This window comes from Athene noctua, chromosome 7 (genome assembly GCF_965140245.1).
Source record: "Athene noctua chromosome 7, bAthNoc1.hap1.1, whole genome shotgun sequence".
In the NCBI taxonomy this organism is placed as follows: Eukaryota; Metazoa; Chordata; class Aves; order Strigiformes; family Strigidae; genus Athene; species Athene noctua.
The window spans coordinates 16,942,414-16,966,910 of record NC_134043.1 but is presented as its reverse complement, the minus strand read 5'-3'; the positions used below and the strand labels follow the sequence as shown (position 1 = coordinate 16,966,910).

General features: G+C 43.2%; 1 protein-coding gene across 4 annotated transcripts in view; it reads right to left on the bottom strand.

Annotated features, from left to right (window-relative positions):
* Positions 1-23,221, bottom strand: part of SMARCAL1 (SNF2 related chromatin remodeling annealing helicase 1) — a 40,484-nt gene extending 17,263 nt beyond the window's left edge. The window contains exons 1-9 of one of the 4 annotated variants that reach the window (XM_074911322.1): positions 23,139-23,221; positions 21,231-22,189; positions 20,520-20,570; positions 17,646-17,906; positions 16,415-16,465; positions 11,142-11,322; positions 9,998-10,148; positions 6,125-6,283; positions 4,310-4,375 (exon numbers count right to left, since the gene is read on the bottom strand). In XM_074911322.1, coding sequence (XP_074767423.1) covers positions 4,310-4,375; positions 6,125-6,283; positions 9,998-10,148; positions 11,142-11,322; positions 16,415-16,465; positions 17,646-17,906; positions 20,520-20,570; positions 21,231-22,101 — 1,791 coding nt within the window. In that variant the 5' untranslated portion in view covers positions 22,102-22,189; positions 23,139-23,221. Of the gene's footprint in view, positions 1-4,309; positions 4,376-6,124; positions 6,284-9,997; positions 10,149-11,141; positions 11,323-16,414; positions 16,466-17,645; positions 17,907-20,519; positions 20,571-21,230; positions 22,343-22,883; positions 23,001-23,138 lie in introns of those variants that run through there. The other 3 variants (XM_074911325.1, XM_074911326.1, XM_074911324.1) reach the window with 3 other exon arrangements.
* Between the last annotated feature and the right edge of the window lie 1,276 nt (positions 23,222-24,497).

Here is a 24,497-nt window from a genome sequence, read left to right as displayed (position 1 = left end):
CTCTCAGCAGATGACAACAAGCAAAGGTTTATTTATCCAATCCACATGGATTTGTAATCCCTGAAGACAGCCACTATGTATTTCCACTGAAAAGGGAGAATTTTGTGTTCTCTCCTCACCTTCTACCTTCAGCGCTGACCTATTCCCCTCCATTACTTTTAGACATCTCTTTATTAAAACAAGCACAAAGAGTATTAGATTCCAGCCACACAATGTATTTGAAATTTCATAATAGAAACAAAGACCTTTAACCCTGCAAACACCAGGATGTGCATCATGCTATTAACCTGAACAGCAGCTCAATAGGAAAAATCACATTAGTAATATTACCCAAATGTTGTGGAACAAAGCCCACGGGGAATACAATAGGAATAAGACTATTTTATGCCATTAGAATCTTTGATTAGATACTACTTTTTAATTCTCTGTTTCTAACCTAACTAGTTCTTCACTAAAAACTTACTGTCATGCTTCCAAACAACTCATCCATGTTCCACTGGGACCATCCCCAGTTTCCACTGCCTTGCAGTACTCCATACAACTACAGAAGAACAAAGACCATGCAGCACTTCGGCTGGTTGAACGATGTGGAATCCTTTTCACTCCAATCCCCAAGAGATTCCATCACAGATCAGTGAAAAACTTCTGGTTTGTCATTTCTTCTTCATCTACATCCCTGGGCTTTGTTGTTCCATGGATATTAGTAGATATATAGTCCCTCTCCTAAATTCATGTCTCTGGGCCAGTCTAATCTTGGAAGGTAAATCAAATACCATGACACTTTCTGCTTCTGAGGGAGGCTGAGGCAGGGCAGAGGCGAAGGGAACAACCTGTATTGTCAGTACAGCCAGGAGAACTCAGTCTCAAACATGAGACTAAAGTAAACAAGGTGACAGAAGTAGGTCCTGTTACTGATTGTCACAGCTCTGGATTAGCAGCAGGGACAAGCCAGGTCTGACCAGGCTTTCTGGTGACTCAACCAAAGCCCAACAGTGTGACTGTTCTCACTTTGATGTGTGTGGAAACCAGAGAAAGGGACTGCTTTGAACAGAGGAACTTCTAGCTCTCTTAAGTACCATGAGAGATGCTGAAGCTGGGGACAGATCTCACGCAGCTGCTAGCACAGACTGGCCACTGTGAAAGCTGGCTGAGCTTGAGAGCAGGATTTTTGCCACATGCCAAAACATCAAAGGACTGTTTTCTACTGCAGCTTTCAATCCAACTGCCTCCATAATTTTGCAGGGTTGCACACGGACTGTGTACAAACTCTGACACCCAGTTCCACGCAGGTGGATGAAGCATTCTCCCCCATGTACAACTCCGCACACCCACAAGTTTGCACATCCACTGGGAACATTTAAAGGAATAAGAAACCTGGCCTAAACATTTTGCTGCTGCTGTTTCAGCTCACCCTGTCTTACTGTTTATAAGTTCCTCTCAAAGTTTTGACCAGTAACAATAAATTAGGCACAACATGTCTATATACTTATCCTAAACTACTGACAACCTGGGGCAAGCTACCAGGTAGCAAGCATGGTCATTGCATACATCCAGCCATTATAAAAGTGCAGTCACACTTCCTACTGCCCCAAGCAAAACTTTCCTAAATCTGTCAGAGTAGCAGCTAAGTATGTCACAACAGATACTGAATACTACACACACCAAATACTGCACCACACACAGAGTTTGTGGGGTTTTTTAATATTAAAAAAAAAATGTCTGGAAGCCCCCAGCTGACAAACTTAGGCCACATATTTAATACATGGTTCTGCCTGACAATTCCACACCACTCTTGCTCCACAATATATACAAGAGAGCAGGAAAATTAATTATTACTGAGTGGCTAAAAATACTACTTCATTTTGAAAACCAGTCGGATATTAAAACTAAAATTAGGCTTTAAATGCTGTAGCCATGGGTTAAATGTTTCAGACGTGGAGATACAGCTTAGCTGTCTAACAAGACAGTTGCCAAATTAATATCCAACATAAGTCATCTTTATTATGAATGTATTGATTTAATCTGATTATTGTGCAGTTCTGTCTAAATACAACAATTTTAATATTTTACTTATTATTCAAATAGAGAAGTCACAGGAGCAGATTCTGTCAAGATAAAAAGAATCCATTAAGAATGGAAGTGACAGAAACCTTTCAGGATCAAACATTTTAACTTAGATCTGTCCAGTGTCATTATGGAGTCATAAATCTTTGCAGTATGCAAGGACCAAGGATCACATTTCTTAGGTTTGGGGTTTTTCTCCCTTATATCCCCAAAAGTCAGTTCAAGGCTAAGCTTTCATGCTTTAGGATGTCTGGAACCTTGTAGAAAATATAAGCAACTATGGCAATTTCCGAAAGATTAAAGTGGCATAACACTACCAGCAGCCAGAAGTGGCAACATTTACAAAGTAGACAAGGCATGAGTTGACTCCTGGGGCTCTGGTTACACCGCTGTCATGGCTTCACACTCTGATCTTGAAGTAGGGACCATGGTGCTAACAGCAGCATACCTATCATGGGTTTGCCTATGGATACACCTTTTTTTTTGTCTCTTCTAAGAGCCCCAGTACTGCTCTAATCCTTTCAACACAAAGTAATCCTCAGCAACATGTTTATCAATGCCTCTTATTCAGTAATCTCAAAGTATCATGTAAAAGACTGAAAATACTCCCATTTTTATCCCATTGACTATTTACTATAAAGTTGACACAGTACAGTTGATAAATGCAGTTTCGAATGATGAAAACTCCTCCTATTCTGGCAGTTCTTTCAAATATGAAAGCATTATTGTGATGTGATGTGCCATGCCATTAATGAACACAGCATCACTCACTAGTAGTTGAAGATAAAGCTGTCAAAGGGGCTAGTTTTAGAGCAAAATCCCTGTGTTGGAAAGCAAGGAAGGCAGAAGAGTAGCTATTATAGCAAGTACCTGCTTCAGAAGTTATAGTCAGCAAGCAGGAGAATAAAATGTACCTAACACAAAACATCTGGTACAGTATGGTGTTCGCAGGTGAGATAATGCATGATATGAACATGAAACTCTTAATGCTTCCAGAAGACTGAAATTCAGTTTCAGAACCACCCATTCTCAGTTCTCTAAGACCAGTGATATGACAGCATAAAACTAAATTCTCAGTAAGTGCATACAGGCAATTAACCTCCGCTTAACAGTTACCATCTTTCACTCTCCTATCTTCCAGATTGCAAATAACTTTGACAAGCTGATCCTTACAAAGCTACAAGTAGGAAAGGATAAGACCGCTTGTTGAGCATTTTGCAATGAGGCGAATTTGTTATTTTCCACCATTTTCAGATATATACCCTAATTACTGTACTTCAAACTGCTCATAAAATTGGACCTCCTACTTAGTTTTCAGACATTAAAAGCCTGAAATGATTTGAAAGCCAAAAGAAGAAAAGAGTCAGGCCTTTAAAGAGAATGAAGTTACTCAAGGAGAGCCACCTTTGGTTTGCTATTAAGAATCTTGCATATAAAAGTTGGTTGCTCTAAAGCCATTTCAGATTGAATCTTCTCTTTATACACACTTGATGATAATTGCTGAAGGAAACTGCATTTACCTTGTTCTAATGTACAGACTCCAGTGTCTAGAAACTACTCATAACTTTAATCTGCTTAGAGGCTACCAGGGAGAATTTGATTCCTTGATCCCAGGACAACAGGCAGACATTAAAATTTACATTTCTCCTGTTATCGCATAATTGAATATTGCCTCCCTTCTGTGGGCCACCTGTCTTGCTAACCTCACATTCTGCCATTTCCCGCTAGTTCTGTATGCTTACCAACAGGAACATTCCCGAACCCTAGTCACACAAATACATTGGAAGCTTGCAGTAACAAAGTAGAGCCCAAAGCCAAGGAAAAGACCTAGGTAACGTCATTTTGATATACAGCAGCAATCTGTGTGCCAAGAAGTAACTGATACTGATTATTTCCATTAAACAAGCTATGTTGACACTACTACATTCTTTCTACTTTCCCTGAAGATATTCAGTAAGTTTTGACATTCTCTTTTTTCCCCATCAACATAAAACTCATCACTGGCAGTAACACAATTAGATCAAGGGAGATTCTAACAGTTTGTTAGGCCTTACCATCTAACATTTGTACAGGAAGTAGCAGCCATGCCAGAGACAAATTTTGCTCTTGGATCCACAATGTTACCTGAATTTCCACTTGCACAACAACAGAATTCAGCTCCTGGCTTCAAAACCTGGTAAATGGAGCAACACTGCTTTGGGAGCCTGACCTTAGCTGCTGGAGGTTTGGCACTCAGCATACACACCTTGAGTAGAGGCATGGCAGCTTGGCATCGTGCAGTTTTTATGTTCTTTAGGAAATGAGATTCATCCTGAAACAAAACAAGCATGAAAGTGAAAATAGTTCTGATCCATAGTCCAACGGCAGGCTACAGAACAAATTCTCAGTATTCTCAGTTATCTAATGTTACAAGCCTATCATCCCGGAGGGTATTTCAAGCACTGGGATAGTCATATTAAATTCTAAATGAAAAGACAGCTTGGAGAGTAGCAGGATTCCTACATTCAAACCCACAGCTGCAAGCAAATGGAACAGACATCAAACCTTAAAGCCATGAATCTCAAACAACTGCAAACAAGTGAGCAGAGAGGGCTAGAGAAAGAGGAACATTATTTCCACTACCAATATTCATTTGCCCCTGTGTGTCCTTTAAATGCAGCAAACATAGGAGGCCTATATAGTGCCACTTCTCTAAATAAGGGGTTAATGAAAACCATAAGGAAAAGAGAAATCTAATTAGGATCCAACTGTTCTGCTGATAGCGCTCACCAGGTGGATAACAGCCTCCTACGTGAGACATCACCCCCAAACAGGTTTCATTTCTACCACTGTAGCAAAGCAGAACTTAGACACAAAAAGTAATCAGCGCCCTCCAAGGGTACAGTCTCATCTTTCCACATGTAGATGAGCAAGCAACCATGCATGCAAAGATAATACAGCTGCTTAGCCTCTCAAGCACAGTCTTCTTCCTCCTGATTAACAAATCGGCTACATTAATGTTCCCAGCCATCAAAAAAAGACTGGAAGGAAAAGCAGGGAAGCTCAGCACTCAGTAGGGCTACTCTCATCTGTAAAAACATATACAGGGTCCAGATTTGAACATATAAACACACAGAAACAACATCTGCCAGCTCAGGGCTGGTAAAAGGTTCCAGGGTAGTAGCCCTAGAGCCCAAGTCCCTTTACTCCAAGCACCAACATACAGAAGTAACAATACGCATTTCCACCCTGACAGAATGTCTTGTCAGAGTGAGCAGGGGAAAAAAATAAATTTAAAAAAATCCCCATGAGTAGTTTGGTCTCCAAAGAGCTCCATCTATTCCCACATTCCCATCAGATCTTGAGAAACAAAAGGGTTATGTTCCAATTGTCATTATCTTAGGGACAGGTGCATGTGTGCTAAAAAACTAGACTGAGAACATCAAACACTCATAGTATAAGTCATGCATACACTTTTGGTCTTTACTGATCCAAGCTAGATTTGAAACACTAGATGTTTTGAATATTTAGTAACTGATATTTAGAAAAACGCCTTTTATCGTGGCTCTGTAAAAGGTTAAAAAATGGGTTTCAAACTAATTAAGAAATGATGCAAGTGATCAAAGAAGGCTTAAAGCAGATTGTCAGTGGAACACATGCAAGGTGAGATTTTTTGATGCTTTACCCACATACTTGATGTTTAGAAGTTATCTGGTTTACTGGATAAACACTAACATCAACCTGAAGTCCAATCCCCTTAAAAAGATACAATTCCAATTGACACACCACATTAAACTCCTTTCTCTCCAGCAGAGGACATGCCCAACCACAATGAAACTAGAGAGGCACTATAACCAGTGGAAGAGAGAACAGCCTCAGGAATCAAACTCTACTAGTTAACTCAAAAGGTTTCAGAGAAACCTCCTGCTTCTACTTATGAAGAGAGCTGTGATCACAGCCACCACTACAAGATAGTTTCAGTCCTCGATAAGGCCCACTTCACACTTCTCTCCCATACAACACAAAGGTTACCCCATTTGCAGCATACAATTAACTCCAAAATTTTAAGTGTACCACTTACAATAATCACTACTTGGAAAGTGCTCTTAAGTTGCTTGTCCATCTTGCTGAGAAGGTCAAAGCTGACAATGTTGATCAAGCTTGCTGTTAGGTTGTCTTTGCCACTCACTATGACATTGGTGCTACCTGGACTCAAGGATGGAAGCCACCTGTGAAATGCCTGGAGGAAGAGGAAAGCAATTAATTGCATTCTGGTGCTTATGTCCCCTATCAGGATCCCAAAGCACTTCACAGAGCAACCTCATAAATGCTTAGAACATGAAGCCACCCCATCCACCACCTGACATCAGCTGGAAGCACAGTAAGGGTAAGCAGCCTCATCAAGGCAACAACCCTAGTAATGGGAAGATCAAGAACAGAACTCAGGCCAGAAGTCCAAATATACCTTCCGCAGGTGAGAAGGCTCAAACATGCTCTATTCTTGCTTCTTAGTAATAATAAAAAAAATAATATCTGTAGTAGAAATGTGCATAACCTCCTGACAATGTTACCTGCTATGCTCAGAGACACAGAATGCAGTGACCACTACTGACAGGGAAAATTAGCTTTCCCCCTCAACAGGAAACCTCAGGCTTGAAAACACAAGACTTCTAAGCAGTAAACATCTATCACTGTGGCCATGTTTACTCCACAGCAAGGATAAAGTACAACTCATCCAGATCAAGAAAAACCCTTCCACTACCTCTCCTTCTTAAAAAAAAATCTACAAAAAACCCCAAACAAAATTAAAAGATCAAGTTGACAACACACCAGCTGCTCTATGACAGCAGCTGAAATACATGTGGTGATAGTCATTCAAATCAACCTCTTGAAACGCTCCACACACCAGAGCAAGATATCCTCTCCCAAACCCGTCTGTTAGCTACCAAGCACCCACCATTTCCCTTGTAACTGTGTCCCAAATGACACCAACCTCTCTGCAACATTTGAGTTCTGCTGATGCTGCTCCGCAAAGAATTGGCTGGGGCTTTAGCAATCATGATCTGGTCCCTACAAAGCTGTATCCAAGTGAGAAATGGCACCTCTGTCTCCAGGCTCTTCACTTGTGGAAATCCCTCAAGCATCATTCCTGTCCTCTGTTTGCCATCCTCATGAAGCATCCAGGAGTTAAACATGAGCTTCTCACATTTCTCAGTATGTAAGAAACTAACAATTAACTACCCTTCACCATTTATGGTAAGCACCTGTCATGGTTTGAACTCAGAGGGCAACTGAGAACCATGCAGCTACACACTCACTCCTTCCCCCTCAGGACTGGGAAGGAAAAAATAAAGCAAAAGGCTCAGGAATCAAGATAAGGACAGGGAGGGATGACACACCCATTACAGTCATGGGTAAAAGACAGACTCATCAGGGGAAGAAAAAGAATACCAATTTAATTCAGACCACTAACAACAACATTTAACAGAAGTGAGAAGCATTACCACATCTTAAAAACACCTTCACCCCACCCCTCCCTTCTTTCCAGGCTTAGCTTTGCTCCTTATTTCTCTACATGCTCGAGGAGGAAGAATGGGGGGTGCAGTCAGTCATGCCACTTCTTCGTCCTCAGGGTGTGGTGGGGGAACTCCTTGCATTCTTCTCCTGCTCCAGCACGGTTCCCTCTCACGGGAGACAGTCCTCCACACACCTTCTCCAACCTGAGTCCTTCCCACAGGCCGCAGCATCTTCCTAGGTGCTCCAGTGTGTGTTGCTCCAGCGTGTCGCAATCCTCCCCGTGCTGAACTACAACAGCAGGGGCTTCTTCCCGCAGAGCCACGGCCTCCTTTGGGCACAGTCACCTGCTCCAGTGTGGGGTCCTCCACAGGCTGCAGGTGGGTCTCTGCTCTGCTGGTGACCTCCATGGGTGGCAGGGGGGCAGCCTGCCCTCTCATCACGAGCTGAAAGGGAGTGGGGCTCTGCACCAGCACACCTACCCCCTTCCCCCTTTCTTCCACTGACCTCAGTGTTCGCACAGGTGTCCTCCTCGCAACTCCACCTCCCAGGTTCCCCTTTCTAAATATGTTATCACAGAGGTGCAGCCACCATCACTAACTGGCCCAGCCTTGGTACAGAAGCAGGTCTGACTTGGAGCCAGGGAAGCCTTGAGAAGCTTCTCACAGGGGGCCACCCCTGTAGCAAAAACGCCACCACAAACAAACGCAGCATAGCACCACAAACAAAATGGGTGAACATGCAGGCAAGGTTAGATCCCAAAAAATATGGGGCTGACACTAGGCCAAAACTTAGATGAAGGTGGCAGCAATGAGAAAGTACCTGGAAGCTCCTAGGTGTACTGCCCTCTCCTTTTATAAAGGGCATGTGGCTAATTTACAGCATAAAAGTGATCCTATGTTTCTCACTTGATGCTGATGTTTGTCCACAAGAAGTTCTTTGAAACTGCGCTGACTTAATTATTTAAGTTCCAGTGCTGAAGTCCAAATGCACATGGCTGCAGTACTTCTCACCCAAGAGCACCCTGCATCTTCCCACTAGCTTCCTGTGGCAGCTTGAATATAAAGGCACTCAGCAGTCTGAGGCCAGAAAGCCAAAATAAACCACTGACAGCTGTAAGATGAAGACCATTTCTGGCAATTCAGCTCTGGAGACACCACAAAACCTTCTACCATTACAGTAAAACACATCTGTAGAAGAACGAACTGAGTGGATTAAAGACCATAATAAACTCCACCTTCTTCCACTTTCTGTGACACATTTTTCTTTGACCTGCATCCTTCACACACCCATAAAGAAACACAGATCATTTTAAAGCAAATGTCCTAACAAAACGTCTCCTACAACAGCCTCCTGGGGAGTCAGGAGTAGGGGAAGGAAGAGGAAATCAAGCACTCAAGGAAAAAAAACCCAACAAAACGAACACCTCATATTGCTTAGATCTCTTGAAACAGGATGTAGGAGTTTAGCTGCAGATGCCCAGTACTTCAGGAAACCAGAACCCAAATCATTCCCAGTAGGTATCCCACAGAATTCAGGTTAGGTATTGACCCAGAGATCTATGGGCCTTTGAAATATCGAACATGATAAGCATCACTCCCTTGTTCAGTAAACAATTTTGTTTTCTTGTTGGCCAACATTTTGTTGCACTACTGGATGTGAAAACACACACCAAGATGCTCTAACAACCTGGTTACAGCACAAAGCCAGCAAATCCCAATCGATACACTTCTCATCAATGCAACATTCCAGGGAAAGCTAAGCTCCCATCCCCTCCTGCTCGGGCATGAAATTACTGACCTAAAACCTCTGGCTCACCTTTTTCCTTCCACAGTGAACATTTCACTAGCCTATAGCAACCCAACAGGCTCAGTGTACAAGCCATGACAGTGATTTATTTCAAGATACATCTCCCAACCACCCAAGCTTTCTTGGGCTTCTGATCAGCGTTAATAAAGGACTCAGAGGAGTCAGCAGCATACAGTGGACAGGCCAAAACACGTATTATGACAGACATTTAATAACGATGATAACAGGGCCTCTTGAACAGAGCAGAGAATACCAGCATCTGGGCTTCTATTCCAGCCAAGGGATTGGCAAATACTACTACGAAGGGCTTGAATGCAACTGACAATTGCTTGAATACAACTATTGTCTTTGACACTGATGAGTAAATGCCCCCTTAGAGCCAGTTGACTTGCCGGAACAAAGTTAACAAGAGGGTCAGAGAAGATACTTTCTCTAGATCTCCCTCCTTCCAGCAGATCAGCTGGACCACAAAAAGAAAATCAGCCATAAAAGAAAATAGACATATACCATATAGTCGATGCCAAGCAATTTCCCTCCTGCAAGTTTCTAAATGAGTACAATTTTTAGTTTCTTCAACTTAATACTCATCTTCTTAAAATTTTAACTTGTACAGAGTACGAGCTCACAGTACCTCTGCCCATGTAAACCTCACAGAAGAAGGAGCCACCACCAGCAAGGGCCATTCCTTTCGGTAATACGCAGCAATGCAGATCGCCTGGATGGTCTTGCCCAGGCCCATGTCATCCGCAAGAAGTAAACGTCCATTTCTTGAAATTGCAAAACTGGGACAATAGAGAGAGGAAATAAGTAAGATACAAGAAATGGGTTACTATCTGTCATAGCAGATGAGCACAACTCCTCACCAAGCCTATAAAGTGATCAGCCTGGAAGTGATCTGGGTTCTTCAGTAAATTTGGATCTTCTCCTTTAGTCTTAACACAAGTGAGCAACTCTCACAAATCCCTCAAAGCCTGGAAGCTCCTGAACAGAATGGTTCAGCCCAGTCCTTAGGGACTTTGATTTCATATGAAGAGTAGTCTCAAGACCTTACAGTTATTTAAAGCACATTTTTCCATTATATTACTTGCATTCTGTCCCAGAGTTCATCCTGGTTGAGCTAAGAAAATATTATTAATAACAGAGCCACTTTAACACCACTAAGTACAGACTTTCCTGGACTGCATCTTGAAGTCGACAACTAATGACCATATATAATGGGGACAGAGACATTTAAAAGTTTATCTCTACATACAATTAGTCATTTTAAATCTTTCAGGGCCTGGGTCCTGCTTCCTGGGACCTGCTTCCTGGGACCTTCCTTTGTGTAGTTAATATTTAAAAACCACCACCACCACAAGAGAGACACTTGGGGTGGGGTGAAGATGACCTTACGAAATAAAAAAAAATCACATGACAATTAGGCATATAGTGAATCACAAGAGGGAGATCAGAGATGTATTGATCAATTTTATGAGACCAGCAAAATGCTATTTTTCTTCTGACTCATGATGAAGAATTCTAGCTAGAAACAGGATAGATGTGTCACCCAAAGAAAAAAAAAAAACAACTCCACACCTCCCCACCCCACCCCCTCCCCCCAACAAAACAAACCATACCGTACCAAACAACCAAGAGCTCAGAGTGCCAGTATGTAACAGCCCAAGACTGGAGAAATGTGGATCCCTGCATGAACAGAATGCAGCCTGGGCACCAATATAAAGTACACAGTTCTGAGAAAGGACTGGCTCTTTTAACAGCATGCAAAAAGGACATACTTCACACCTTCCCGCTGAAAGGGCATGAGACTCGTCACAATTTTGGAGTCCACAACTGAAAGGTCAGCATCAGGAATATCTGTCTGTGATGTAGATCTCTGTATTTGATCAGCAAAGGTTTGTATTACTGCCTCAGGCAGTGGCTCCACTTCTACTGACACAAGGCTCTGTAACACTTCCACTGCAAAGAACAGAGCAGTTTATCATCAGAAGGGACAACATACACATAACTTGCATTATGGATGTCAGGGCACAACCCTCAATCTCATCAACAATATTACTTCCTATCCTGGAACAGCTCAAGAAAGCACTGCATCATGCACAGGTGTTGGCCTGGCCTCTTCTCTGAAGTCTATTTCAGAACCACATGATGAATCACATCTCCTCCCCTCGTATTTAGACTTGGTTATAAAAAACAGAAAGTCTGATGCCATCATTCAGAGATGATTGCTACTAATACAGCTGGAGCTGGATTATTCACACTGAGGGCAGCTTAGGGCACACTTTACTCAGAAATAAAAGTATGGATTTGAACAAAAGAGCTCCTGAAGCCTAGAAGGCTGAGGCATCTTTGGGATTCTATGTTAAACTCCTCTGAGGTCTCCACCATCCCTGTGCGATCAGGTGTGACCTGAGACAGTTACCTGAAGCATATCATACATCTTCAGCTTTGATAACTTCCTTCTCCTGTTCCCCAAACACACAGAGGTTTGTCTCTGTCTACACTTTACCACCCCTTGTTTACCACATTTGGGTAAGAAAACAGGAAGCACCTCAAGACTCAAGAGAAATCGCTCGTGTACCACCATTAGCAGCACTCTGACAGCCATTCCTCAGGGACAGGGTACCAACATGTCATATAATGGGCAACCAGGGTATCAGGCCTAGTCAGCACGGGTTTATGAAAGGCAGGTCCTGCCTGACAAACCTGATCTCCTATGACAGGGCAACCTTATTGGATGAGGGAAAGACTGTGGATGTTGTTTACATTGACTTTAGTAAGGCCTTTGACACCATTTCCCACAGCATTCTCCTGGTGAAACTGGCTGCTTGCGGCTTGGATGAGCACACGCTTCACTGGGTAAAAACTGGCTGGATGGCCGGGCCCGAAGAGTTGTGGTGAATGGAGTTCAATCTGGTTGGCGGCCAGTCACAAGTGGTGTCCCCCAGGGCTCGGTGTTGGGGCCACTCCTGTCTAACATATTTATTGATGATCTAGACGAGGGGATCGAGTGCACCCTCAGTCAGTTTGCAGATGACACCCAGTTGGGTGGGAGTGTTGATCTGCTCGAGGGTAGGGAGGCTCTGCAGAGAGACCTGGACAGGCTGGAGCCATGGGCTGAGGCCAACTGGAGGAGTTTCAATAAGGCCAAATGCCGGGGGCTGCCCTTGGGCACAACAACCCCAGCAGGTTACAGGCTTGGGGAGGAGTGGCTGGAGAGCTGCCAGTCAGAGAGGGACCTGGGGGGGTGATTGACAGCCGGCTGAACAGGAGCCAGCAGTGTGCCCAGGTGGCCAAGAAGGCCAATGGCATCCTGGCTTGTGTCAGCAATAGCGTGGCCAGCAGGGACAGGGAAGGGATCTGACCCCTGTACTCGGCACTGGTGAGGCCGCACCTCGATTCCTGTGTTCAGTTTTGTTCCACTCACTACAAAAAGGACATTGAATTACTCGAGTGTGTCCAGAGAAGGGCAACAACGCTGGTGCAGGGTCTGGAGCACAGGTCGTATGAGGAGCGGCTGAGGGAACTGGGGGTGTTTAGTCTGGAGAAGAGGAGGCTGAGGGGAGACCACATCACCCTCTACAGCTACCTGAAAGGAGATTGCAGGGAACTGGGGATGAGTCTCTTTAACCAAGTAATAAGCAGCAGGACAAGAGGTAATGGCCTCAAGATGTGCCAGGAAAGGTTTAGACTGGGTATTAGGAAGCATTTCTTTGCAGAACAGGTTGTCAGGTGTTGGAATGGACTGCCCAGGGAGGTGGTGGAGTCCCCATCCCTGGAGGCGTTTAAGAGTGCGTTGACATAGCACTGAGGGATATGGTGTAGCTGGGAACTGTCAACGTTAGGTTAATGGCTGGACTGGATGATCTTCAAGGTCTTTTCCAACCTAGACAATTCTATGATTCTGTAACATCCATTCCCTACTCATCTGGTGTCCACTGCTGTTCTCCTGGACAGTAGCAGCTTGCAGGCCAGAACCAGCCCACAGGCAGCCACATGAGTCCCTCACCACTACTGTTGTTTCACCCATGAAGCCTCTCAACTTTATCTGCCACAAAACCCCAGGTGAACTAAAGGGATCCCCAGCCTCCATCATGCAAAGATCTTGGGGCCTTTATCTTTTCAACACATGCATCAAAACAAGCAAATCGTCAGGGCAATTCTCCTCCTAGACAACCCTATTTCAGTCTCCTCCAGCAGCCTCTCTATCCCATCCCAGAAAGATAAAAGCATTTCTTTTCAATCCAACAATAAATTTCTATGAAAAAAAATACCAGTTTAAAACATACAGTGAGCTGGGGCCAGGAAAGCATGTTTAATAATCAATCTTTGACCACTGACTGAGAAACAAAAGACACCTCTACACTAGGGACACAAATGCATGTGCACAGACCCTTTATTGCAGGAAGCAACTTTTTTTTTAATTTAGTGGTTTATTTGTATATGAAGTCAGGAAGACATAAAACAACTCTGTTTGCAAAAATAACTGAAATAAGAACTCACTAGACCAGCAGTAAATGCACCTCCAGAATTCAGTAAGGTATTTTTATTTCAGTTCTCTCCAAGAGGAAAGCAGCAGGATGGACCCCTGCCATATGAAAAGGGAAAGCAATTCCAAGAAATATACATATGAAAAGATTTCCATTTGTGGTTGGGCAATGACCAAACTTTTTAAACTCTCCAGTTTATACTTCTTCAATAGCAGGAACTCTCTCCACCCGAAGTACAGCACAAGCTTGTTATTACACTCACAGACTGAGCTATGTGTTAGCATAATTGCTACAATTTGCTCACTGATAATTCTGTTGCTATTGTTCTGTACATGAGCTGGGAGAGTGATTAAGATATATCTGCCACCAGCATGATTCAACCAACAGACATTTTTTACTGAAGTGACCTTTATATAAAGATGACTGAGCAACTAGGCAAAGAGACATTAACCTCTACAAACAGTTCCCAGCTAACATATCTCTACTGGAAATGGCAACCAGCCTTTTAAATTTTTTTTTTTTTATTTTGACGAAGGTAAATGAACAGGCACAAAGCAAATGCCATTCTTCAAAAGGCACGTGCTAGAAGCCTCAAATGCCCTCACAAATTACACCTTACAAGAAGACTTCTGGATATTTTTTCTGCTTTTCTCAAATCTGTGGGATTCTGAATACTTCATGCAATGTACAGAACTGCCAGCCAGCATGGCCAAGAGTGACAGACTGGGAGATGATGTGTTTGCTCAGACTGTCTAGTACATGCTACAGGATCCGGCCCTTTGCACATGCAAAAGGCCCTTTCAGCAAATTGTGAGAGATCATCAGACCTCACTGAAATCAGGGCCTGTCAGCATCCCAGTTCTGGAGTTTCATAATAGTCTCCACCAAGACACACACTTGTTTTCAAGATCTGGCGTTCCTACAAGGCTCCACCATGTGGCTTTCAGCCCTACAACCACTACTAATGTTATTAAGACATGCATCATAGGAGCATGCAGATACTCAATTATTAAACATCCTTTGGTATCCCAGGGAAGCAGGAGCCCATGCTGGAGAAAAAAACCTACTAGAGCAACAGCATTTCAGCTCTGAAACACTCAGTCATGCTTTCTAAGGATGTGTGTAAAGCACCTTGCTTATTATCTTTCTGAAGCTTATCCCAATCAAATTCCACTGCCACAAGTACCAAGGCAAACATAGAAGGCAGACTGGGATGATAAATAATTATTATAATACTTAGGACTTGCTTAATGTTATTCATCTCAAAGCACTCTATAAACTTAACTAAACATAAAAAGCTAAGCAGCCAACGTGCTAGGAACATGCTGTTGACACTGGATTATTCTGCAAAGTGGCGTTCATTTAGAAAAACAAACCAAAACCAACCAACACACAAGAAACCAGGTATCCACTTCAGTCCAGCGAGAGACCCAGTTTCACCAGCATTACACAGATGCATAAAGACGGGAGTCTACTAGTCAACATGTACCAAGAAATGAACACTGTAGCAACACTACGTGCTTTGAATCCACTTGCAAGGGAAAATATGATGCTCTCAAAAAGATTTTTTTGCTAAACTTGCTTTTAAGCATCCATCAACCAGCACTGAAGCATTTCAGTAGAGAATGAAATTCTGTTTCAAGCAGAATGCCTCTGCTTCAAGCAGATCTGATCAAGAGAAACAAGCAGCTCATCTTGTTTGCCTCAAAATCAACTCAGCTGTGGAAGCAACCTGAATTCTAACCTGCCTGGTACATCAATTAAATACTTAACAGTTGTGTGCTGCCTGCAAAGACATTATTACCAGCAGTAACATATGAGGCTGAACAAAATCAGCTAGGCAGCACCCAGACCATAACTGTGGATGTATTGGTTGCTGCAGAAATCATCAGTAGACTTGAAAACTTAGTGCTCTGACCTGCAAAACAGTATTTGCTGGGTGTGAAATGAAATGGCACAACACCATGCATGCTACTTAAAGAACTGGAAGTAAAACAGCCTGATACGTGTTTGTTTTCTAAGCAACGGGTGGCTGTGCCAGTTTATGCATCGATATACACACAAAAGGGAGCAAGGCGGACTGGTGCTGAGGATAAGGGGAGCACAGCTTAAAAGAGTCAATAAGGCAGAATTTCTGTAAGGACAGGAAGACTTGACAGCCACCATGCCAACCTCTTCAAATTTAGCAAATAAGAACACAGGAATTCATTTTCCTGAAACTCCTTAATTCTTAAAGTGCTGCTGTACATAAGCAATAAAAATAACTTTGTGACAATAAATACATCTGTGTACTCCAAGAAATGGCACAGAAATTCAGTGCTGATTCTGACAAAACCGAGCCACCCTCCCAATGGGCCCCTAAAAGACTGCCATAAATAACACAACTTATAGAAGTTTTGAGTCTGGGCAGTTTAAATGTCTGACAAAACAGGAAGACATTTGCTCTGCAGTTCGTTAGCGATTTATCGCCCCAGACTGAAAAGGCTTGGTCCAAGAAATGAAGTCAGAATTCATCTGTATCCCCAGAAAACCGCCCTAGCCAGGAAAACACAGCTACTCACTCAGTTTGGGATAGTCCTCCAGTAGGAAGCTCCACTTTCTGGTGTTCATATCTGCAATAGTTAAAACAAAAAATGTCATAAGTCTCTTCTTTAAAAGACAGTACTCTGTCCCTAAGAACATGGCTATCCATCCATATTCTCTGTATTTCAGAACTGCTTTAAAAGAATTCTTAACAGAGGAGAACTGATTGCTGGACAAGTTAAGCAAACAATCTGAAGATGATCTGAAGACCACTTAAAAACATGAGCACGCATCTGGAAGTGGTGGTACCACTGGGGCAAGCCAAGGTCAGCGCCCTTTATGAACCACTGTAATGAACCCATCTGCCCAAGGATTCTGGCAACCACTTTTTTCACTGCAAGAATGGATAAAAATGTGCGTGAAGGTTCCTATTTGTTAATCAACAAACTCTGACTTCAGTCATTAACACAATCACTTTCAGCTGTACCTCTGCACCCTATGGACAATGTGCTCAGGACAGTACAGAGGAAATACACCAATTCATCAATACCCAAAGTGTAACATGAATGCCAAACCTGTCTGGCAGATTTATTCAGAGGTAGCACCTGCCTACAACTTCCAGGGAAGGCAGAGTGAATTCAGTCAGCTGAAGATGCAAAAAACAAGAGCTCCAGGATTTGTTCCCCATGCTCACTGACCTGCTGTGATACTGCACAGGTCATCTCATTGCTCTGTGTCTCATTTCCCACATTACAAGTGGAAAAAACTGATACTTACCATTGAAATACGAATGCCAACATAAAAAGTGCTGCCCTATAGTTCCACTTGTCTCAAAAATATCAGTAAAGCTGCTGGTAAACTCAATCTGCTCAGGTAGTTGCAGCCATTATACACCACAGTAAAGCAGGAGAAATATGACAATGTCCAATTGCATTTGATAATAAAGACAAGAACTTATGCATCATCTCTGTACTGCTGGCAAATTATTAGCACACCCCACTTCAACGGTAAACGTAATCATACTGAGTCCTGAAATAGCACTTTGGCTAAGAGACTCAGAAGAGGACATGTTCTGGCACCGAGTAAAGTGCAGGACACAGATACAGCACTATACCAGAACTAGAGGAGCTCTCAATTCACCAAAACACATCCTCTCATGCTTTTTCAGAAGGATGTACTCTCACAGTCTCTCTCCTCTAAATCATTCATAGCACTCCAAGAGCAGCTCCAACAACATTTAGAATAAGGCAGAAACAACCAAAGACTCACCATAATTTCTGGAATCCATCTGTTTGAACACTCCAATCACTTCTGAAGAATACCCAATATCAACTTCAAACCGCAAGCGAGAGATTAGCACACACTTCCCTTTGACAAGGGCTGAAGGTTTCTTCCAGGTCTTACACATCTTCAAGAGGGATTTCACATCAACTGTACCGCCAATGAAATGAGAGCCTGATGTCAGGCCACCTGCATTTTCTCCCTCCAGTGGTGCCACAACTACTGACGAAAGTCGATTTACTGCTTCCACTAGAGAGAAAAGCAAGAAATACAGAGAGAGAAAAGAATTAGTAACGAAGAACACAGATAAGCTAAAGATGCACAGGATGCTTTGGGAAGAGAAGGGACAAGAGGATGACAAACCAACCAATCACCTTCAAGTTTAAAAAGAATGATAATTCCTTGCCTTCACTCACAGGGACAAAGAATAGAGTGTGGGCCTGGAGGAGCAGGTTGGTGGGATTTTCCACAGAGAATACAGCAGGAGCATGTGACAGTAGGTGAACAAGGGCCTGTCCAGCATTGTCACTGCATTAGGCTCCCTCTCTGTCATGAATCCCAAAACGTGGCGCACTAAGACAGGACAAGCAATCTGCAGAACCATATACTACAGTAAACTGCACACAGCCATACAGCATTTTCACAAAGTTGCAGGGACAGGTGCATGGTGATCAATATGTGCCTGAAAAGATGGGAAGGTGCTTCTGCAAACAGCAAAGGAGAAAGATCTAAAAATATCTAACTTCTGCCTCGTGTCAATGTCTGACATGCAATCTCATCTAGGAGGAATGCTGTATATTCACAATACTGTAGGAAGGATAGCAGGAAGGAATCTAGTCCAAACCCCAAGTCTCCTTTGTTACAATTTAAGTCCAACAACCCTTCATTCTACTATGTTTTACAGATTGACTTGTACTTCCCCCAGCCATCTGCACTCCTCTCTTACTAATCACTATCAACCACCTCTGTCACGATGCCAGGGCATGGGGAGAGAACTTTACAGCTGTTAGCCTGAGACCACAGCTATTCACACTAATAAACGTTCCACTTTTCCCTGTGTCTCTCTGCCAATCTGTACCCTTATGTTGTCGTTACTATTATAGCTGAACTGTGACAGCTAAGGAACGATTTTTTCCTGTATTTTTACAGTACCAAAACAGTGAAGGTCGTCCCCCAGACTCCAAATCAGATACTACAGTAACACAAAGATTCATGAACATCTCCAGAGTCCATTAGACTTGAGAACCACTAAGCAGTTGCCTCCATGTATTTGAAGAGAGGCAACTTCTCCTATCTGGCAGCTGCTTAGAGTAAATCCATTCCTTTGAGAACTGAGCTGCACATCATGATCCTCTCTGCTTCTTTTTAAATAATACAGCTTACAAAACTTTCAAAATTTAAGTTCAGTTGTTAAAATTGGAAAAAGGAAAAAGAAATACATTCAGACACTTTTTTCCTAACCAGTTAATAAATAAACAATGTGGATTTAATCCAATTTTATTTTAAAACAAGTGACTTCCAGAAAAAAACCCCAAGTATTTGAGATTTCTACTCCAAAGGAGTTTAAGAGCATCAAGTAATTTTTAAAGTAGAGGACTAGGAAACCACCAGTTTAGATTTTCTCCCCCCAATACATGAAGCAAAAGATTTTAAATGCTAGTTTCAGCATTGCATAGTTAGATTTCACCTCTACAACTAGTACTGAAAGAAACTGGAAAAAACCAGCATATTTTACTCTTATTTCACCACCTATTTCTCAGCTTGACTGCATGTTTAATTTATAGTACAAAGAAAGAAATGTAATACAGGACAACATTATTCAGAAGAACAAAATTAACAGCGGACAGTTTTAAAATAATTGTTTTTACATTTACAAGACTTCAAACCAAGGTCTTTTAAGTCATTCCATTTCTCAGAGTATTTTTTCCCCTGATATCATTGCCCAATGTTGATCACATATTGTCTTCACTTATCAACAGGAACCTTCCACAGAGAACTCAAATATTTGATAGCTTTAAGGAAAAAAGCCTGATTTCTAAAAACCATCCTCTTCATTTGCAAGCTCCTTGGTGCAGAGACTCTGCTCTCATCTGTATCTGATACACTTCAAGCAAACCAGCAGCATTTGAATTATAAATGTGTGGCAACCCACATGGGAAGCTAAAATACCAGCACTCAACTGTGGGTTTTTCAAAGTGCTCAACACAGGCCTAATTCTGTTCCCACTGAAATCAATAGTGATTTATCACTTGCTTCAATACAATGTGCTTCTAAAAAGCTTACTTGAAGTGTTTGCCTCTACCTACTCTCAATCTTTCCAGAATAAAATGACAGGAGAGGAAAAAAAGATAAAACTATCCTTGTTATGTCAAAAAAAGGCAAATCCATTTTAAGTCTCACTCAAAAGCCCTAGAGAATCACCCTTTTTCCCTTTTCCAACATTCAAAATTAATAGGAAAAAAAATGTAAGAAAAAAAAAAAGGGCTGTTTAAAAAGTAAATATATGAATAAACCAAGAAATTAAGCATTATTTGGTGGAACACCCTCAGTTCTCAATAGATTCATATGAAGTACCTACACAGCAGATATGTTCCTATTATCAGACTTGTTGGTTGGTGAAAAATTCAGCAATGGCAAAAAAGGTTAAACCTATGCTTGGTATTTAGAGTACATGAAAAATAAAGTTATTGCTAATCAACTACAAAGTGTCAGAAATATGTTATAATCTAGATGCCTACAAGATTGGCATTATGTTTGAATAGCACCACAGACAGTAACAAAGCTAAATAATAATTATGGAAGGTGGGGGAAGGGGGTTAAGATTTGGATTCTTTTTTATCATTGAACAAGCCATTTACTTACTGAAACTGCTGTAATCTTCCAGGCTGAAATTCCATTTTTTCATAGCAGGATCTAAAATAGGGCAGAATGTTAATCATTTGGGGTAGAAAAAAGTGGTGGTGTGAAACATTCATGCGAGGTAAGAAAGAATTCAATCTACTCGTGCCAAACTTTTTGACACACATCTGAAAAGCAGTATGCTCAAGTTTACAGCTACATGACACCAAAAAAGCCATAGGATATATCAATACTAAGACAAGAAGAATGCAGCTGCCATTCATAGGGAGCAGCAACACCTGGGTGAAAGAAAAGTAGAATATAACAAATAAAGGCAGGGAAAAAAGATCAGAAGCAAGCCAAAAGGTGGAGATTCCACTGCTCTCAGTAACCCAGTTAACATAATCAGCTCATCAACTCTGAACTACAGCTAAGTGACCCATTTTCCCATACCAATTCACTCCCAAAAGACGCTGACCAGCTGCCATGCTAAACTTCTTAGAGCACTGTTCATAAAGCAGAGCTTCTGATTTCTTGGCTAAATCCAGGCTCAAGCTATTCATGCCGAGAATGTCTTTCCAATTTCAGCTGTCTTTATTTTTCCAGCCCCCCATTAATACCACATATGCCACCCCAGCAATAGCTGCACTGCTAAAAGCATATAGCAACCACAGTTCTAGCAGATGCTGACAATTCAACATAAAACAGAGATAATAGCAAACAATCAATTCTTACCATAGCTTTTGCTTGGTATCTTCTTAAACAGAGCAATAAGTTCAGCATTATACCCTATTTTCACCTGGAATCGGTCTTCCCCGTATTTCACACATTCTCCTTTTGTAACACTATTTGCTTTCTTGCAAGAGGCAGCTTCAAAGGTAGAGCCTGCACCAGCAGAGTTGGTCAACTTCTGCATCCTACCACTGGCCTGAGAGGTACCACCTCCCCCTTCTCTTTCTGTTGGTCTGCTTGTGTTTATCAGCATTTTTGAGTCACTCAGGGTGGTACTGCTTGATGGTGAAACATATTTTATGGCAGATTTGTTCTGACGTTGTAAATCTTTACTACCGTCAGGGTGCCCGTTATCAATTAATCTAGGATGAGATGGTTCTGCAGGGTTTTTGAAAGCTGGGTAGCATTTGGCCTGCTGGAATGTACCAAGATTAATTAAAGCTTGTTGTCCATGTTCCTGACCACCAGCATTCATGTAATGTTTATGGGAATAACTCAGAGAATTTGGGGTTGTTGTAGGGAACCGCTTAATGTCACTTGCTTGTTCCGAGTCCTCTGAACAATTCTTTTGTTGCTCTCCATGTGAGCCAGCCATCTGTTGGTTTGCAGTGTAATGATTATAATCTTTCTGAAGATAGCTCTTCTGCTCCACAGGACTGTTTGGATTCTGTTGGTGCTGGGTAATGAACCTGACATGACTGTATTCTTCCTTCAAATTTCCCCAACTGCCTGGACTCTCTTCTTTCACCTGAAGTCCAGCAATCACCACCTGCCCACTTCTCTGGGCTGCTAGCTTCTCTGCTCTCCTAGCCAAAGCCTTCTGGCGGTTCTCTTCAATTCTTCTCTTTTGTTCCTCTGTAAGGCCTGACGACATCTTCCACAATTGAAACAATAAATCTGAATCAAAACTGCATCAGGAATCAATCAGAGGCACCTGCTTCTTTAGAGGAATGGAGGCCACTCTACAAAAAAAACCCAAAAAACAGCAAAGAGAGAAAAAAATTCAACCATTCCCCCCAAAAATGCTTACTGTATTGATAACTCAGTATTATTAATGACTGAGTATTACTGCAGCCGATCCTACACAAAAACACAGAGCTGTCAGGCCAATGTAGAACCATGAGCCATTATCAGCAGACAGATGCTGACAACCACTGCTGGGGCTTTACATGCCAACCCTACATAGATAAAACATATGGAAAGAAAAGAAAACCCCTATTCTACAACAGTTCTAAGCACTCTTCTCTGCAAATCCCAGCAGAACTGATAAAGCTGCAAAGCACAGGGACACCCTGCACTGCAAAGCCAGCAGTGCAAAGGCAAATGCAGGCAAAGCAATACATCTCTGCACAGTCTTATGTGGAAGTTTTTCATATTTCTGGTACCTAACAGCAAAGATGGTACAACACCCCATCTTTCATGATCACCTTCAGTTCTTGGGCATCTCGCAGCATGTAGCAGATATGTACTGAACCCCAAACGGCAGAGTCAGATCCTGCCTTGAGAAAGGCCCACTTGCAGGTCAAGGACCTTCTGATAAAAGAGGTTCACGAGGACCTGGCTCCCACCACACCTCCCAAGAGCTGGTCTCCCTCCATCTACTTCCTGCCTCATGCCCCAGGGCCTGTCCGCCTCGTCCGGCACTCAGAGACCTACTTTCCTCACCATCCCGTAAGAAATGAAGCTCACTCCTTGACCCGCTCCTCTCCCAGGCACCAGGCTCCCCATTTCCACAGAGGTTCCGGCCCCCACCCCGCAGGCTGGGGTCTCCCGCCATCCTCCGAGACCACCCACCACCCCACCGGAGCCCAGGGCTGCAGGCCGCCGTTCCTCCAGGGACTCCACTACAGTCCGCCCTGGGCTCAGCCCCGGCCCAGCCGCTTTCCCCCCGCCACCGACCCGCACACCCACCGTCCAGCAGAGGCTCCTTACGCCGCCGCGAGGAGCGCAGCCGCGCAGACTACAACTCCCAGCAGCCCCCGCGCCACGCCCGGTGGCGCCAAGCGCCCGGCAGCGCCCAGCATGCCGGGAACTAGATTACGGCGCGCGGGGCGCTCGGCACGCTGGGAAATGTAGTTTTCCCGTTACGACGCCATCTTAGGGGCGCTGATAGCTGCGCGTGTTACCGCAGAAGTCGGGGAACTGGAGGCTGCTTCCGCCACCCTCTTGCCGGGGCTCGGCTCAGACCCACATACGAGGTGCGGGGACCCTGTCTAGTGTTGCCCCCGACAGTACCCAGTGCTGCACGGCAGGGGCAGGGCTCCCTCACTGGTTGCCTCTGGTGTGTGGGGCCTTGCACATGAAGGTGTGTGGCTTCTAAATGGATGACTATGAGCAGGGAATAAAAAGTGGAGGTAATGCATGAGAAGGGGTGAAAATACTGTTGTAAGCAGTGAGGTGGGAATCCGCCCCAGGGTGTTAAGACCAGTGACTTACGGTGCAAATTTCTGTAATATTTGGAAAGTGTGGAGCTGAGGAGATGCCCTGGGCAACTGGAAGAGGGCAGAAGTCCCTACAAGAAGGGCCAAAAGAGAACCCAGAAAACTACAGGCCCATTAGTCTTCCTCCAGTCCCTGGGAAAGTAATAGAGCAAGTCTTCCTAGAAGCTATCAAAAATCAAATGAAGCAGGTGATTAGGAAAAGCCAGCATGTATTTACCAAAGGCAAATCATGCCAGGCTAAACTCATCACTACCTACAACAAAATAACATTGTCTACATGGGGAGAGCAGTGAATGTTGCTTACTCGGACTTAGCAAAGCATTTGACCCTGTTTCCCACAGCCTCCAAACTGGCCAGATACAGACTGGAAGGGCGGTCTGTGAGACAGGTAGGAAATGGGCTTACAGGCCACATGCATAAGGCAGTGATCAATGGGTCTTACGCAGGCTGGCAGCCTGTCACAAGTGAGGTCCCACAGGCATCGATACTGGGCCCCATGCTGTTCAACAAGTTGCACTGGAAGGGGTTTCATCCCAATACAAGAAAGACATTTTTTATACTGAAAACAATCAATCACTGGAACAGCCTCCTTGGGGACATGGTGAGGTCCCCATCCCTGCAGGTTTTCGAGATGCAATTGGACAGGGTGCTAGATAATCTCATCTAGGCTCCCTTTCCCTCAAAAGATTGGATCAGTTGATATTTTGGGGTCCCTTTCAACCTAGACTGTTCTATGATTCTGTGAATACTTTCATAATAAGGTAATTACTCATATTTGCATCAAAGTTCTGAATAAAAAGGTCTCTTGGGGTTTAATTATACATGGGGC